This window comes from Python bivittatus, unplaced genomic scaffold (genome assembly GCF_059951505.1).
Source record: "Python bivittatus isolate LINGU-HERP-01145 unplaced genomic scaffold, Pbiv_v1 ctg000070_np1212, whole genome shotgun sequence".
NCBI classification, from domain to species: domain Eukaryota; kingdom Metazoa; phylum Chordata; class Lepidosauria; order Squamata; family Pythonidae; genus Python; species Python bivittatus.
The window spans coordinates 5,208,000-5,227,322 of NW_028277034.1; the positions used below are offsets into that span (position 1 = coordinate 5,208,000).

General features: G+C 37.3%; 1 protein-coding gene across 2 annotated transcripts in view; it reads right to left on the reverse strand.

The window, feature by feature from the left end:
• Positions 1-301: 301 nt before the first annotated feature.
• The window catches only part of FGL1 (fibrinogen like 1), a 34,812-nt gene continuing 15,790 nt past the window's right edge, over positions 302-19,323 (reverse strand). For both annotated transcript variants that reach the window (XM_007426896.3, XM_088131307.1), the window contains 3 exons: positions 17,289-17,377; positions 16,254-16,441; positions 302-8,219 (listed from right to left, as the gene is read on the reverse strand). In XM_007426896.3, the coding sequence (XP_007426958.1) occupies positions 8,060-8,219; positions 16,254-16,441; positions 17,289-17,377 (437 nt within the window). In that variant the 3' untranslated portion in view covers positions 302-8,059. The remainder of the gene's footprint in view (positions 8,220-16,253; positions 16,442-17,288; positions 17,378-19,323) is intronic.

The window sequence follows — 19,323 nt, forward strand, 5'->3', positions numbered from 1 at the left end:
AGGGCAGTGGCAACGAAATGCAAATTAGTTGCCACTTTTGTGGAAAAAAGATATGGTTTTAGTGTGCTTTGTTATGTCTAGAAGGTAATTGTAAGGTCTGGATGAGATGGATATTTCTTTTCAGCATCTGACCTACTGAACCACCATTGTTATTGTTTCTTTGTCATATCAATTTAAAAGATATACCGTCCTACACTTAAAACCTCTTCCCTTTAAATGATTAATGAATGAAACTCTATGAAGGCTCCTTTTGCAGAAAGCATTAGATTGGTTTTCACTGAAAGGAGATGACCAAAAAAAAGCACAGTAGAACCTTTATTGAAGTTGACTTCCCTTGAGTTTCATTTTACACTCTTAGAAATTGACATTCTGAATACACTTGAGTGAAAGGAAATATTGTAGATAGAAAGAAAGAGGCAATAGTTAGGCAGCTGGTAAGTGTAACCCACCACTAAGTGATGGAATGATACCTATATGTAGATCACTCATGAATTGGACTTGTCCTTTCAAAGATGAAGTCCAGGCTTAAATAAATAATCCACAAATGTTTAATTCATAAAGTAATTTTGGTATAGATAAAAGAAACCAACACATTTTTGTCAAAATAGCCTACGTAGATCATGGTGTTGCCCTCTTAGAAAACTGACAGTTGAAAATGGCATAGAAATTAAATAAATACAGGAAGAAAAATAAAATTAAGGAAGGCCCAGTGTAGAGAGATGTAATAGATACCTCAAACTAGGCTGGTGTTAACATTGTAAAAACAAAATTATCCTGAGATGCTTTACTAGACCCTTTTCTATTTTGTGCTAGTGTTTAATGTATTTTTTCATTGTACAAAGCTATTTTTAGACCACACAACACCTGAAAAAGATAATTTTGCCAGGTGAAAATGCAGTCTTTCAATAACTAATTTTACCATTCAAAAATTCTGACAATCAGCCTAGAACTCAATTTAGGGTGAAATGGTTTGTGGTCTAAAGAGCAGGGAATTGCAAAATGTTTAAAGCTTAAAACATTTTCCATACTGCCACTAAAGAACACCAATACATAAAAATTGGGCAAGGAACCCAAAAGAAAAATGGTAAGGCAGACTTTACAGATTCTGTTTATTTTGCCTAAATCTCTCTCTCCCATCAGTTCATATTCCATATTCCATAACTAGACATCAAATAAATAAAAGCTGTGTTTATGAAAGGCTGAAATATTTTTGCTGATTACTCGCTTTTGTATGAAAAATAGATATGTTTCTTTGCATAATATGAGCTATTTAATATATGAAGTATGTTACTGCAAACTAGAAAAACCCATTTGCAGATGTTAATTACATATGACATTTTGCTTATTGGTTAATTTATTAGACAATATAGCAGAGATGCAATGTGTGTAGCTCTAAAATCTAGTAAATTGATTTAATGTATTAAAAACACATCACTGATTAATAGCTGAATTGTTTTCAGAAGTCTCTTTCCTTTCAATCCAGAAAGAGCATCCAAGATGATTTGAGGTGCAGTTTTATGACTTGTAGGCCACCAATCAGAGAACTGGTAGGGTTGATGAATTTCTCTGTGAGAGACAGCCAGCACTGAATCATCCTTGTGGCTCCTGCCATGGTGGCACTTAAACATCTGACTTGACAGTGCAGATCACATGCTTTGTGGGTTTCCAGTTCTTTATTTTTTTTCCTCCTCTTGGAGAGGGGAAGAGAAGGCCAGAACTCATGCCTAGACTAGGAGACTGGCTTTGTAATTTTCCTCTGATGACATGATAAGAGAAAAGGGGGAAGGTCAGAGTCATGATTCTGGTGGATAGACCAGACCTAAACTGACAAAGTATTTCCTTCCTATTTTCTTTCATCGGAACAGCTCATTTTTAAAGAAAAGATAAAGGTATCCTTCCAGCTGAGTTGGACTTCTGGCAATTACCCAAACACATCCATATAGGTTTTTACTCTTGGCAACAATATGGAAGTGATTTGCCATGGCTTTCTTTTGAGGAGTTTTTTCAACTTCAGTCTAAATTACATTTCTGTATCTCCTGGCGGTCTCCTGTCCAAGTAATAATAAGATCCAATCCTGCTTAATTTTGGGGAGATTGGTCCTGCCACCTCCTTTTGGGCAGGGGCTTTCTTTCAACTAGTTTGGTGCAAGAGTTAGAAATGTTGGAGTGTTCCTAAAAAGCAGATAAGATTGCTCTGCTTACATTTAAAAGCTTAAAAATGTGCTTACAATAAAATGTAGAATGTGGAAAATGATTCTTAGAGCAATAGAGCTTTGTATCTATCTGTTTCCATCCACTACCAGTGAAACAGATTCCTTATCCATTGTCCTCCACAGAGCTGGGAAATCTGTTTTGTAAGATTGAAGGAACTGCTGGAGTAGATTGGTGGGATGTTTGGGGTGGATGGGGATCAGAGCAGGGGAAGCGTGGGGGGATATTCCCTCTTTAATGAAGAATGCAATATGGCAACTGGAGCAAGTATATTTCAAGCCACTAAAAGCCCATCTAAAACAGAAATGTCAGCCTGTTCCCAAGGGGATGGTCCACAATCATTGCACAATCTGCATTAAGAGGTCAGATGACAAGAGGGAAACTGTTGTGGAAGTACTATTTTATTAGGAAATAAAGGTCAGCAAATGGCCTGGAATCCTGCCCAAAATCAACAGGGGGAGGAAACTTTTCATAATCAACTCATGGCTGGACTCATCCTGGAAGCAGCAGCTTGAGACCATGGGAAAATTTACAACCCTATTTCTTTATGTAACCGCATAATTGCATTCTATTGGATTCAGAAAGACACAGGAGGAACTTCAGGAAAATGCTTTCCATGGTAAAAATATTTTTACTCGGTAGAGCTAAATGTAAACATTCTTAAAAATGCTACCAGTGAGAAGACACACAGAAATGACCTAAGCAGCAGGGCTTGCATTAACTGTTTCATTAAATAGGATCTAAAACAGAGCTCTAGCCAAAGCTGTGGAGCCATAGGACACTCTGCATCTCACAGAAAGCTCCTCTATGTGGAATCGGGTCACCGGGTTCCTAGGGCTTACAAGCCACCAGACAGTATTGCCATTTGCTAAAGATTCTGGAGCAGAAATACCTTACATGATGAAGGATTAAAGATAATTCTTTACGACCATTAAATCCAGTGTCAAAAATGTCCACATTGCAGCCAAAACCAGTGGTATGAATTTGAGCTGCCTGTGGGCTGAACTTATAGCGGGTGGAACATTTTTCCCCCTCCGTTTTACTGCAAACTAGTCCTATTGCAATCAAGGCTGATTTAAGGTGAGGAGGGGGTGGGAGCAATTTATTTATTTATTAGATTTTTACATCACCTTTTGAACAGGAGCTCAAGGAGGAAGCTTCCTGCTATTTTTTCCCCCCACAACAACAATCCTTTCAGGTAGGTTGGGTTGAGAGAGTGTGATTGGCCCAAAGTCACCCAGTGTGACGGAAGGCTTGAGCGGGGAGGATTCTGGAATGGAGCTTCAAGGTTACAGGGAGGGGGAGTGACATTCCAAGCATCTCTTCAGCCCCCAGATGGACTGTGTGAAAGTAAGGAGGAAGAGACTGGCCCCTCTCTAAGGGCCTGATGGTTATAGATGCTCTCATTGGGGAATTAGAGTTAGTCTGGCGAGATTCTGTCTATTAGATGCGAGCTAATAAAGAAGCTGAGCTGATTTCCGGAATCTTTCATGTGATTCTTGGGCTGAACCTGACACCCAGTGAACTTGCATAACTGGACAAGAAATAGGATCTCCCCGCTCTTGGTTCCATATCTTATGCACTAGCATTCTATGCTTTTCCCGGCTCCACAAGAGAAGCAAACTCCAGTATATGAAATGATCCTTTTAACAAGACAGGAAAGCTAATAAGTTAAAACATAATCCAAATACAGTAGACGAAAGCACTGTTTGGGTTTGGCTTAGCTTGCAAAAATTTTTTTTAAAAAATGACACTGTTATTTTGTAATGGCATTATAATAAAATAAAAGGATGGGAAGGAAATTGAAATAAGTATTTTGTCCTGGGCATCTTAAGTGTCTTTAAAAAGCCCTGAGAATACCAGTGAATTCTCTTCAAGAATTATTCAGGTTATTTTTAAGCAGGGGATTCAAAACATTGCCTAAACACCCCAGGCAAGATGGGGTGGCCTCTAATTCAGAAACCAAACACTTGCTGAATGGGATCAATTTTGACTCTGGAAGAGATGGCGCTCCATATGAAAAAGCAGTCATACAACCTGGGGAACTTCCTGGATCCCTGGCTCTTGTTCAAAGAAAGTAGGAGGCTGTGGCCAGCTTCGTCTGGTGCACCATTTGTGGCCTTTCTGGGAGTAGAGGAGCACCCCGAGTCAGCAACTCATACTTTATCACTTCTTGCTTTACATGGGCTGCTCTTAAAGGCCACCCAGAAATTTTAATGGATACAAAATACATGTATGCTATCTGGACAGTCATGTTACTGCCATGAGAGCAATTTAAGGTACTGCAGTTGCCTGTAAAGTCCTATACGGCCTGGGTCCTGGGAATCTTTGGAATTGCTTTCTAGGTAAAAACTGCTCACTGCAGATGTACTACGCTAAGTTGAACAAGAACTGTTTACAACTGGTTTAATGGTGGGGATATAAATCAATTGACTTGAAAGGCAGGGATAATGCTTCCTCGGAGAGGTTGTAAATCAAGAGCCAGGAGATATTTGGAGGAGTTCCCCCCCCCCCTTTTAGTCAGAGCACATCATTGAAAAGTACAAATACAGGTCAAAGCATAGAAGTCCATGGATCAAGAGCCAGTGGTCTGAAGCATCCAGTCCGGGTTGTAGTTGAAGTTCAAGTTGCAGGGCAAAGAGGCAGGGATGAGAAGCCAAAGGCTTCTGTAGATCTGGAGATAGGAGAGTTGTTTCCAAAAATCAAAAAGGAGCCACAGGCTGCTTTTGTGCAGCCTCAGTTGCTGATGTGGCTCAGTGAGGGAGTTGCTGCCATTTCTTCTCAAGAAAAGCTGAACAACTCTTCTCTGCTTAGTAGTGGCTGGCATGTACTTGAGCTACAGGGTTAAGCACCCTATCAAGATCAGGCCCCTTGTGATCTGAGTCAGCCCCAAATGGTCAGGTTCATCATCTATGGCAGCCACTTCAGAAGATTGCCCACCAGGTTGATAGTCCATCTGGTCTGCTTTTTTAGCCTGAATTTCAGGAGAGACCATAAATCTGAAAGCCTCCATATGTCAGGAGTTCTGACAGGAGAGGACTCAGAGGTACAAATAAATAAAGTTCCAGATACATTTTCTGCTCTGGCTCAGGTAGGATGGTGTTTCTGTATTTCTGAATATGTAAAGAAACACATATGAGCTTGACTCTTCCATTCTGTATTTACCTTATCATCAAATCAGAGGAAGTCTAAGTACTTCATTTAACTATTTTGTGGAACAGAATATCTGAGTTTTATTCATTAGTAAGACATGAAGTACTCATTCATTCTTCACAGAGCTTGTGTTTGTTTTTAAAACTGTACAAATTCTTTACGAGATATCTATAAGGGAAGATTGAAGAGATTATTTTTGAGCTCTTCATGGTGCTAAACAACTGTAACGGCGCCTTTGGTTGCATCGTGAACGGCACGGCATTCCTTCTGGCTATTTCTCCTTCTTCTTTATTTACTTATGTGATGGTAGTGTGGGGTGATAAATTCAAGCCTGGGCACTTTGCAGGAGCAATAAATATGCTGATCATTATTCTGTCATCATGCAAGAAGTCCATTACAATGCTCTGCAGAAAATATCTGGACTTTGGCAGGAAGGCAATAAATGCTACCAGCTAATTGCAAAACTTGCCCTTCTTGTTTTTACTGATTCATGAAGATTTTTCCCTTTAATTCTCTCAGTTAAAAAGCTAAGAGAAACAGCAGTTTCATTCAAACTTACTTGAGAACAACCCCATAAAACTCAGTTACACATATTTCTAAGTAACAACATGTAGAAATGCAGAAGTTAACAAAGAGAGTTGCACTAGCCCATATCACTATGGGCTAGTTAGTCACATATAGAGGACATTCTTCTACCAGCTGAATGGGCATCTATGGGGAGGAGCCAAGAGGGGAACAAATCATTGTACGTGTGTCATGATGTCAGCATACAAATGATGCTATTTACATACTTGAATTGGATATCATGATGAGGTATTATATGATCACACCATTTGCACAGTGATGTAATGATGCATGTATTGTCATTTTGACTTCATCATGGCATGCTACAGATGCTGCTGACCAGTTGCATCACTTTGCCTGCAATTGTCACTAATGTCTAAGCAATAATTTGGTTTCTTAAAAAGGACAGGTATAGTAAATGAAGAAACTGATTCATCACCAATGATGTCATGAGTATTAGCCAATTAGTAGGTGTGCCATATTGAAGTCATACGAAGTACATATTTTTCTGAGTTTAGTTGCAGCACCTTTTGTGATGTTGTAGATTGGAAAAACAATACACCTTTCTCTAGCTTTATTTAGAAAATATCCTCACTGCAGTGTCCCTATTCTTGAATGATTACAAGTTACACCAAAAATTAATTGCAATCTAAAACAAATGGTACTGTATTGGATACCCCTAATTAGATGTGACATTTAGCCACTTAACTCTATCTACTCTGGGCCATGTACCGTGCATTACTTCTGAAATTCGTCTTCATCGGCCTTCTATCCCACATAAGTGCAGCATGACTAATTGCACATAGTATTGCATGTAGTAGTATAAGAATAGCAAACTATGTGTGATAAAGCTAAAATACATGTAACTCTGTAAAAAGCATTTTCCATATTTCAGAATATTTTTAGTGCTTCAATGTATATAAAAAGGGAATCCAAGTGAACAGATAACACCAAAGGTTGTGGCTTCTTTAATTTATGTCAGAAACAATAGTGATGGAATGACTTTGAGATGACAGTCAACCTTGGGAAGATTCATTGTCCTAGATCTTCTCCAGTTCAATACTTGGACTGTGGATCCCTAGAGCTTGAGAAACTTTTTGTAATCTTTTCCAAAAGATTTCCATAGGTATTAACTACGTTTTATGGAAGTCTTCAGACATTTCTTTTGAATGGGGTATGGCATGTCTGTAGAATCTGGGTTCTCATACAAATGGACCTAGATATTCCTTTAACTGAACTGGGTAGGATCCTTTTTTTCTCATTGCCACATTGAATGTTGGGTGACTTTGTTTATGAAATGAAAGCAGCATTAAATGTTAGTATTATTTGTCCATTCAGACTCTCTTTATATATTTATTTTAGTAGATTTAGTAGATTTGAGTAGGATCCGCATGAAGGTCTCCTGTAATAATGTCTAACAGCAAAGATAGGCAAACTTTCAGAAAATCTGAAAAGAAGCATATAGTTTTTTACAGATCCATAGGTCAACAGTTTAAAATATCTGAAATACTTAATTTCATCAGGTGTAATTTTAGAATATATTCTGCTTGTGAGGAGGGGCAAGTCCAAAATATGGTAGAATTAATGTTTTTAAAGACAAATGAATTCTTAAATCTAGTGATGCAGCCATTATGGAAAAGGATCTGAAATACCTTTTTAGCTAGTGACTGCTGTAAAAGACACAAAACTATGGAATTAAAGACCTCATGTTGTTTAAATATCCACTCATTTTTTTCTTACCAATTAAAATATATAAAATCATTTCGCTTGCCTGAACATTATGTACATTTAAGCTTTTGAAAATCAATGGGTTCAATGCTTAATCCTATTTTGGATTATTGTTTTATTGGCTGATCTTAAAAAACCTAAACAGGGTTAGACATGGTTAGAGCTTCAATGGAGGAGCATCAGGACATCCCAGGGCTGTAAATTAGACCAGGAAGTTAAAAAGACCTTCTGATAAAAAGGTAACGGCAAACTGCTTCCGTATTGTTGCCAAGCAATCTATATGAAGTGTCCATATACTCCCTAATGGCTGAGGTTGACTCAATGGATTCTTTATCTAAGTGAAGAGAGTGCCACAGTTCGGGCATGACTGATTTGATTAAAAAGATGAATATGGGAAGCCAACTTAAACTACATTCCGACTGACGTTTGATGGCCTGACTTTCATGACAACAGATTTCAAGGAATACCACCATCCATGCCACGTGTACCACACAATCCCATTGTCTGTCCTTGCTGAATAGGGTCCATTATGGTACAGGCCATTCAGGTTGGCAGTATGACATCTAGTGGAAGAGAAGAACAAAAAGAAATAGAAGATATCCATTAGATTTAAACAGAATCATATCTTCCTCGGACTGTTTGCAAGTGGAAAATGTGGCCTATTTTTTTTTCTATGCTCACTGCATCTTAGCCCTTGAAGCCTGCGTAATCTTCACTCTCTAGGACTAGGACACAGTTCCTCTTCATCTCCACCTGTTTTTGCTTTTGGAGATGCAGTCACCTCCAACCCTTCTCCAATGGGTGATTGTGATTTTCTAGTCTTCCATGGGCCCTGGTTTTGAAGAGACATTACCACCTTCTCATCATCGGAGGACTCTCTGGGAATAGTCCTAACAGGAATGTCACCAGCTCCCCTTTCCAGTCTAATAATATTCTGTGACCTCTAGGTCTAGATCAACCTAATGATATAGAGCTGTACTATAGTGACAATATCATCCTTGTAATATATTTTACTTTGTAAAGGGCAAATGTCCTTTAATTGTCCTTTATCTTCTAGACAAATTCTTGTTTATTTCATTTCTCCCCAAAGTCCCAAGAGCTCCTACTTATTCCCAGCCACTGGAATACAGTAATAACAAATAACTGTTATACTTTTATGATACCTAAAATCCACTGAGTGATTGCCTTGATCTCCTCAGTGATCAGCCTGATAAAGAAATGGCCCATAAGATAAGTAAACAGCCCACAGCATGTGTGTACATACATAAATGTTATAAAACAATAATAATAGATAGGAGACCATACAAGGTACCAAAATGATCTAGTCCATAAATGTTTTTCAAATATTGTGGTTTTTCATGAAGTGCAACTAGTTTAATACACAGGAATGGTAATTATCTCAGACAATTATCCTAATAATACTTCTGGATGGATGGCTCTGATTACAACCAAATAAAGTCCATCTTAGAAGATTTTTTTTGTGGGAAGGAAAAAGGGAAAAAGGAAATTCTGGGAAAAAGTGTTAGAGGTACAAATGGATGTTCATGATATTTGCTCCCACCCTGCATCAAATGAAATTACTGGGGCAACATGACTGCACAGGCACAGCCTCATCTGGCATTATCTAGAGATAATGAGCATTGTTTTAGTTTTCCTTCAAATGGATTCATCAAGGGTAGATAACCTACAATCTTCCTTTCTGGGGAAACCACTGGAGTTTCTTATGATTACATCATTGAAAGTCTGTGGTAAACCACAGAATAAAAAGTTTGATCCCCTTGCCTCTTGCCAAGTAACCAAAAATAAGAAGTAGAATATATGGGTTAAACTTATTTAGATGTTTACCAAAATAAGGAAAAACCTCATAACACCAAACTCAAAATATTGAATTTACTGATTAAAAAGAGTTGTTTATAGAAGAAAGGACCAAGATACATAATTTAATGGTAGTGGAAATGGTAGTGACTGCCAATAGCGACTGCATAGAAGATCGGAAATCGCTTCTTTAGATATTTTTCTTTTCTTTTTTCTCTGTTTCTCATTTTCTCTTTTTATATCTTTTTCTTTTTTCAACTTTTCTAAGTTTCTATAGTCTTTTAAACTCTGTTTAAAGTTCTTTTTCAATAAAAATTATATTAAAAAACCTCCAAGAGAGGCAAAACATTCTGCCCTCAGGATCTGGAAAGGAAGGAAGTCAGTCAGTCCTGGTTATATACAAAAAGGTGTGGTTCCAGATTAAGTTATAAGGAAGAGCTGCAAGATTTGAAAAACATTAATTTAAAATGCCAAATAAATTTTACTCTACCATACTTTGTCATTATACTACTGAGGAGAAAAAGAAGTGAAGGAACTAGTTTCTCATCACTGAACGTTTTGAGGGTTATCAAAACTTTATCCCTTTATCAAAATCCTTTATCAAAAAGTAACAGCTACTTATTAGTTGTGCAGATAATTTTTCAAGTCACTTTTCCATCTTATGGAGTATGACTTATAGCTCATTCTCCTTTTTGCTTCCTGAATATTCTTTGCAATAGAGTAGAAATACAGGTAGTCCCTGGATTAAGAACGCCTGGATTACAGAAGACCCATAGTTGAGAATGAAGCCTATTGTAGCAAAATTCAAGTTACATTTACAATGATTTGAGTTAAATACAATGGTTCGAGTTAATTATATGATACTTATATAGTATTATACAATAACATTGCTCCGGCTTACATACAAATTCGATTTAAGGACAGACCTTGGGAACAGAACTTGTTCTTAAACTGGGGATTACCTGTATAGCAAGAAAAAAACAAAAAGTATTTTTCTTCCTTTGTTGGTTGATTCAGTACTAATTGTTTTCACTCTTTGCCTGCTAATCAACTTCATTTGAAAAGAAAAATAATTTCTTGAAACAGGAACACCTGGCAATGAAAATAACCAAAGGCATGTGTTCCTCCAACAGGCTTAACTATGTTTTATTCCACTAGTGCAATTTCCTCAATTCAGACAACATAACTATATTGGCTATGAAAAGGGCCATATTAACCATAAGGTAAACATGAACAAATAGTGTGATGCAGCAGCTAAAAAAAGACAAGAACACACTTTTGGGGTGTATTTACAGGACCAAAGAGACCAGATCACAGGGTGTATTTGTTCTACTCCACTCTGCCCTGGTTAGACTCCACTTGGAATACTCTATCCAGTTTTGGATACTAGAGTTCAAAAAGGACAGAGACAAATTGGAATGAGTTCAAAGGAAGGCTACCAAGATGGTGAGAGGCCTGGAAACCATGCCTATGAAGAATAATGAAAAGATACGTGTAAATGTAGTCTGCAGAAGAAATGATTGAGGGGAGATATGAAAGTAGTCTTCAAATATTTGAAGGATTCTCTATGGCTGTAGAAGGCAGGACTAGAACGAATGGCTTTAGTTTTAGCAAACTCATGCTAATCATCAAGAGGAACTTTCTCACTTATGAAGTGTCACAGGGAGTGATGAAGTTTTTTTGTTAGAGATCTTCAAACAGAGGCTGGATGATCATCTGTTAGAGATGTTCTAATGGATCCTGCGATGAGAAGCAGATTTTCCATGATTCCATGATTCTATTTACATGTTATTAGCAGAAGTAGACTGATCTCAAGAGCAAAGCAGCATTGGATTTAATTAGTACCTGGATGAGAGATCACCAGGAAATACCAAAGCTCTAAGCTAAACTAGGAAGGAAATATCCTGGGAAAAGGCAATGGCAAACCAGTTCTGTATTGTTGCTAAGAAAATTACATGGACAAGACTAAAGAGTCATCAGGAGTCAAGCTTGACGCAAACAAGACTTTACTTTAAAATAATTTAAAAAGATAATACACTCTTGCCACTATAATTAACCACTAGTTTTGCAACTGAAGTCAGAAGTGGCTCTGGGTGTCACAAAAATTGGGGTGGCAGACTGTATAAGTCCCTGGAGCCTCAGATCGCCTACCTCTGCACTAGACCATAATATGATCTGCTTGATTTTGGCTTTGTACAATGTGCAAACTCAGTCATGGATTGGATTTATACTAAAGAAGTTTATAGTTTGTTGCAACCATAATGCTAAATCAAAGCCAAACAAGTCATATTACTGCTTAGTACAATGTGTCCTGAGCAAATGTGTTAAATCTCATAAGTCGTAATCTAGCCAGCCTTCATTGTTATTCTTTTCTACTGCCTTGTTTTTAAAACCCCAAAGAAGCTCTATTGTCCAGTGATCTGATTTTTACCAGGTAGGCATCTTTGACAAAGCAGCCCAGGGAACTCCATTGTCTTTCCTTATGCATATGTGATGAGGACCTGTGATTGATGCTTTCCCTTGTCTGTGCTTGCTGGTTTTGTTCCTGCACGCACACTGCTCCATTGTTTACAACAAAAAGCATGGTTTAAAAGAAAAAAACCCAGAAAAGAACTGGAGAATTGGGCACTGTTATTCTTGCAAGTATCGGTGCTGCATGGCACAATCTTCACATTCAATAATCATGTTGTTGGCTCTTAAAGAGATACCAGATCTTCACCTGTAGAACACAAAGCCTCTGATCATGGTACATTAGCATGAGGACCTAGCAAATCTGATCATGCATTTATTCCTTTATGGGTTTGCAATGTTTATGCTAGGCAGATTTATTTCTTCAGTATCAGATTTGCTGCAACTACAGCTCCCAGAATTCCTCAAGATCATGTTGGCCAGGAATTCTGGAAGATGTATTCTCACTGCATCTGCTCAACAATATTATAATGATGTTCTTATGGTACCTAATTGCTATGAGATGAAAATAGGTCTGTGTAAATTATGTTAATCACTGGAATAATTATTAGGCACCATATGTCATATAGGCAAATAAGGTCTGGGCATTACTGGCTAACAAGACTGTAATGTGGAAAATGTGCATATCCTAAAAATAACATTATATTTAGAAGAATGTGAGCAAATGTTGGTCATTTAGGGTCATTTCAAGTTTTATACCAAAGCCTAAGAATTGTCCAAATTTTGCCTATATTAATATTAATATTATATTAATATTAATTAATATTATAATATTAATCTAATATTCTTGATCTAATAAGTTCAAGAAGGACATGTTCCCCCATATCAAGACCCTAGGAGAGGTAATCAACTTCAACAACCAGTACCATTTCCATCCCTATCTGAATAATCAATTTCAATTAAAAGTCTCTGTAATTGATTTCCCATCACCTTCTCAACCACCTTCGCAAGGAAAAGAGTCTGGAAATTGGGAGAAAATTGTAAAAAAAGCAGTCCTTTTTTACTGTGGAATAATTTTTCATGGATCAGAATTTACTTCATTATATGACTACATTTGGGTGTTTTTGGCTACTTTGCCAAAGTGGCTGCACATTGTCAGCTAGTGGAGGAAAATATTTCTCTTTAGAGAAACATCCTTAATGCAAAAGGCTTTATTGTAAGAATGGCCAAGAGATACTAATCCTTTTCAGTACTGTTGTGCTGAAGTTATCTCATTGGATTAGGCTTCTCTGGACTATTTTATTAATCTGGCTTTGTCAAACGAGGGATCTACCTTTTGTAGCATTTGAAGCCAAGACTGTGAATCATTTTTATGCTATCAAAATCAAACTGAACGAGAGTCCAGTTATAGTCAATCCCATAGTTAAAATACATTGTGGTTCAGGATGTGCAGTCTGCAGCTAAAAACAAGACAATTATTTCAGTTTCTCAATAATAGAAATAGAGCCACTTCCTTCCCTTTGTGACTGAGGCACATTTCTGAGATATGTAGGATATGACCATTTTCCACTTATAAATCCTGTTAGGGAGTACTATAGCAGACTACTTGCTTACACGGCATCCATAGCCTAATAGTTCATCCATCCATGTACATAATTTATTCACAAATTGTGACCGATTATGTGAGAACCCACTCATAATGAATCCATAAAAATATAAAATCTGAATTAGATTGCAGTCAAGTGTACTCTTCTAGGTGGGAGAGAGCCCTATTAAGTCCATGAAGACTGAGCTTCACCTTTCTTTCAACTTTTCTTTTAACATAGCAAATACTCTATGACTTGGCTCTCGAGCTGTACGTCATTCACCAAGTTCTCCTATCAGCACTTCAAATTTCACCATTTCCAAGGGAAGCCCAACCCCAAGTAGGGGAGAAGGAAGTCCAGAGGGGAAAAGGGTAATAATGATAGGTTTACAGAATGAATGCTAAGATATAATTCCATGATTTGTTTGAAACAAGTAATGAAAACTAATGAGAGCTGGAATAATGCATTTATAATAATTATTCTGTGACTCAGAATAATTGGAATACAGTATATTCAGTAATGATTCACCAGAAACGAATGTGACTCTAATGTTTTCAGCAGTGACAAACTCCCATCTGAAGTTAGTGGAAGCTTTGACTTCACTGAAAACAGGATTTATACATTGTCTCATTTCCTCCTTTTTATCAACTTAGCGTTGATGAGAGCTGAAACATACAGTAAACTTGGCTTCACCTCAGTCCAACTCAAACTGCATCACAAGATGCTTGCAGTCATTGGGGACAGCTTGTGAATATGACAAAGGGATAGACAAAGCCAAACAACTTCCCTGAAGAAATCCAGAACAAAGGAAAAGTACAATAACAGAACATTGAAACTGCTTCTGGTTGGCAAAATCTTCCCAAATGTATTTGATGGCTCTCAAATGGTACAAGGCAACTGGTTTCCTAAGAATTATGCATATTGTTACAGTGGCTATATAAATATACTTCCTTGCTATATTTATTGTCCAGTGTTGACAATAATTATTTTGGAAGCTGTCATTAAAGTTCCCTTAGATATGCAAGTGCACAGGTATATTTTAAATGCAACCATTTAAAAATATTTTTCTATTCATTACGTTCTGTCTGATCAATGCTCTGCAGCATCCCAGAATGCTGCAGAAAAGAACAGGGGTATGGAAACAAACAATTAATGTTTCTTAATTCATTGCAAACTTGCTTATAGTCCATGCAAATGTCACATCTTATCTGGCTGAGGGTCAAGCAAGAGATGGCATTTTATCCCAGTATCCTCCAAATACATAGGAATGTTTTCTGATTTCTTCTAATCCTATTACTTATGGAGAAAGACTAGACTAGTTTTCCCCAATGTTAGGTTTTCCAAATACATTGGACAATAGCTCTTAGCATCCCTGATGGTCATGCTCAAAGTTTTAGTTACTTTTATTATTATGGCTAACAACCAAAGTTAAATATAATTTTAAAACAATAAGACTAAACTAAACCAAAATATTGTAAAAATAAAATTAGAAAATATTCCCACTCATGATGAGCTACTTAAGTGATGGCTCTAAGAAGATAAGCATGAATAAAGAAATGTAAACTTGTTGGCTATTTCTGATTACTACTGAACCTTTTAAAACTATAAATTGACAGGTTTATGATTCTGCCCCGATGGCTCATAAAATTCTAAAGAGGAGAGATGATGCTGTCTTGCAGCAAACAGCAGTGGTGATTAAGCAGAGTTTAGCTACTCTCCTGGAGGTCACATCTGAGATGTCTGCTAAGAGAGGGAGGATAAGCCTGGCATGTGTTTTGCTGTGCTTGGTGGTCAAAATAGATCTTGACAATTCAATACATCCAGAATATACAAAGCCAGGGAAGGCAAGACAATACAGCAGGAAATACACATGATCTCACACTTTAGTAAAGTTTTCTCTTGGGGTATTATAATAGGAGGGAGTTAATAGAGTTCTTTGCTGCAATAACTTTCTGTGTAGTGCAATCCTACATGTGTTCATTCAGAAGTACCATTCTCACAGTAATGCAGTTTATCTCCAATTAAGTTGGCATATGGCAAAATACAGGTAGGTCATGAATAGTTTGAGTTCAAATAATGCAATATTTGATTTAGTGTAAATTGTAAACTGATTCCAGGTCATGTTTAATGCAACCCAAAATTCAATTAATGTGAGGCTAGTGTGTGTGTAATTAAGGATAGTGCAGGTGTAGTTGATGTTGGGGTTTGAGATGCCGCTAATCTTCGTGTGTGCAAAATGGAGAAAAGGGAAATTCTGTCAGACAAAAACGAAGAGGCTCGTTATTACATTACAGCAAAAATTTGAAGTAACTGAATGACGTGGACATGGTCATGGCAATGCTAAAATAGGAGGAGATGTTGGAATGCCTGAATCTATAGTAGAATTTTTTTGTTTTTAGTTTGCTTTCTATAACTACTCTGTGACTTTGTTAACCATAAATTTAAATTAAAAGTATATTCTCTTTAGCCTTTAATGTAATATTTCATTAATATACATAGAAAATTGTTTAATTTTTTTCATTGCCTATTTCCATTGAGCTACAATCAATTACTAGATATTCCCTAGAAATATCATGTTAATAGTGAAAATTCGAATAATGTGACTGTTTTATGGGATTCATTAGCTGAACTAATTGAGACCTATCTGTAATTTATAATGGCAGAATTAGTGTAACCATTTAGCTGAGTTATTGATGGCTACTCAGATCCAGAACTTCTGTATTACTATACATGAGTTTAGACAAAATTAGTTATTCCAAGTCAAAATAATGAGAAAAGATAGCCAACCTGTTAAACCACCAGCCAGCTTGATCTTCTTCAGCACAGTTCTTTTCATAGTTGTCATTATCTCTGTCTTTGGTACTGAATTTCATCCCTTGGTGATTTGCCCACCATTTAACTTCAGGGTGAAATCCCCCAGTGAGAGAGTCACCAGCTGTTCCAGAATATTGCCCACAATTCATCATGTAGGAATTCTAGCAAAGAAGTTGGAGAAGGAGTAAGAGAATTATATAAGTGGAGCACAAGTCTAGCACTTAAGAGAGATCTTCAAAAAGGAAAACAATGCATGCAGTGAACAAAGAAATGAATAGAACATGCAAAGGTTTTATTCATGTGGTAGCATCTAACAGGCAAGATTAAGCAGAAAACGTATAGCACAGTGATTCTGTTACACCTTCTGCAGGGAACTTATGCAGGGATTTCCCAGTTTTTGAGGACTGTCCATTTAATGAACAGGAAGTCAAGTCTCTTGAGCATATTATTCTATACCGATTTTTTTCACACTGGAGCCCATAATGAAAGAATTTAGCATACTGTGAATTCCCATGATTTTAAATTTGAAAATGGGGAGGGGTGTAGTGTGTGTTTACTTAATTGGGCGGGTAGTCCCTCCATTTTCTGAATGCCAGAAGTTTGAGAAATTACTGCCTTTGAAGTTGAAATGCCCATTAAAAATAGTATTTACTCATCTATTTCCTCCTTATACCAAGAAGTTCAGATTATCTATACAGTATGAATAAGGTTATCTCCCCACAGCAACTCTGTGAAATTGGTTAGGTAAGAAAATGTTCTCCTTCATAGATCACACTAACTTCCCAAAAATACATTATGGCTTTAAGTGTTACATGTAATTGGACCCTCTTGACTGCCCCCAATTAATGAAGTTCACAGCTGAATGGAGGTCATGTAGTCTAACATACTATAATACACACTCTCTCTCATGCACACACAGAATTCTGAATGATACAACAGTTGTGAAGTACTTGTTTTCTTATGCTATGGATTTAGAATTCCAAATTCTAATAAAGCTACTTTTACTACCTGCTCATCTGCAACCCGAAACTTTTCATACTGTGCAAAGCGTTGTTCACCCATAAAGTCAGACAAATCGATTCTCAAGGTATAATTCCCTGAATAAATAACAACAAATGAAGGCACGACATTCAGAAGAGACGAAGGAGAACTTCTATTCAATTAATTGCAGGCACTGAGAGAATTCAGATAGTGTTTAGCAGAGTTTGATTTTCCTATTGCTTAGTATGATAGTGACATACTTTGATTAATCATGGCAGGTTAATATGGAATTTTCTTTATAATCTATTAGCACTATTCTTTAAAATAAATTTATTGTATAATTGTAATCAAAGATCTTGCTCTTTATAGTCTGCAAGTCAGCAATTTATTCTGTACCATGCAGTAGTGATTCCTTACCAATGATTCTAACCATGTGCTCAACACGTAAATTATATTAACAGTGATTCTTTGCTTTGTTCTGACTGTGAGGTCTGATCAGCTTGCCTGTATATATGTATACAGCTATGTCCTGTGTTTACTCATTCCAGGCTTGAAATTAGCTGTTGGATTATAAAACAAAACAAAACCTACAACTGAATGCGTTTATTTTTTGATAAACTCTCTCTTGTCTGGGTAGGAAAAAAAAAGTGGGAAAACTTGCTTCCCTATAATTCCAGATTGATAGAGTTTGTAGATGTGGCTGTGAGTTTCACTTGACGACAGCCACATTGTTTCTCTCTTCTGTCTCAGTTTGACTCAGTATCCAGAGCAGATATTTCAAAATATGCAAGCTGTAATAATCAAATTGGGATTATCATACAAGAACCAGCAAATATCATATAGGAATGAAATGCTGGAGTGTTGTGTGCTTTTTTAAAAACAAAATAACTGCTCTACCTAAAGTAGCTTTTATTAGCCAAGTGGCCTCTAATTCTGCTGAACCACAATACCTGTTATCCCAGGCAATGGAATGAAGAAAGCTGGATTCCAACACACATGGGAAGGGACACCAGGTCAAGGAGAAATTGTCTGGAGTCTTGGGACAGATAACTATTTTTAAGGGAGACTCAGCTGTTTGCAAATATGTATTTTGTCCCACACATTCATCTCTGAAGAGTGCATTTCTCAGAAATAAAAGTGAATCCTGAAAGCAGTTAAATTCTCTTCATTGCTTTCCTGGACATGCTTGCTTAGAAAAAAATCCAATATTCAATAAGATTTAATAAGGGACCCTTGAGAGAGTTACTTATGCCCTAGTCACCCCACAGCTCGACTATTGCAATGCGCTGTACACGAGGCTGCCCTTGAAGACCACTCGGAAGCTTCAACTGGACTAGAATGCAGGAGTGCAGGCAGTGATGGGTATGTCTCGTTATGCCCAGAAGACACCCCTGCTCCAGGAGCTGCAGTGGCTGCCAGTTTGCTTCCAGGTGCAATTCAAGCTACTGGTTATGACCTATATAGCCCTACATGGCCTAGAGCCTGGTTATTTGAGGAACTGCCTATCTCTCATGATATCTGCCCAGATGATAGAGTGGCGGGGTGGGTGTGCTCTGGGTTCCTTCAATTAAACAATATCATCTATCCAGACACAGAAAGCGGGTCTTCTTTGTCATAGCACTTGCCCTCTGGAATGAGATTTCCCTGAGACCCGGGTGGTTCCCATCCCGAGGGCGTTCTGGACAGCCTTAAAGACATAGCTGTTCTAGGGTGGTTGGAGCCCCCTGTGGGATGTTTTTTGAGTTGTTGGCAGGATTTGCCATCTTGTTTTTTATTTTAATTTGTTTCTTACTTACCTTGTGGGTTTTTTTTTTCTTTTTCATATAATACTTTATTTTGTCTGATACATTGTGAGCTGCCCAGAGTTACTCTGGAGTTGGGTGGCCCCTAAATCAAATAAATTAAATTTATTCCCTGGGATGTGGCTACATCAGAATGTATCTAATACTGTTAATAAACTTAGCAATAACTCCCAGAATAAAACACGCTCAGAGACACCCTAATTTGAACTACAACTGGGAAGAAATCCTATTGGCTTCTAGCCTTTGTGCTCATTATTACA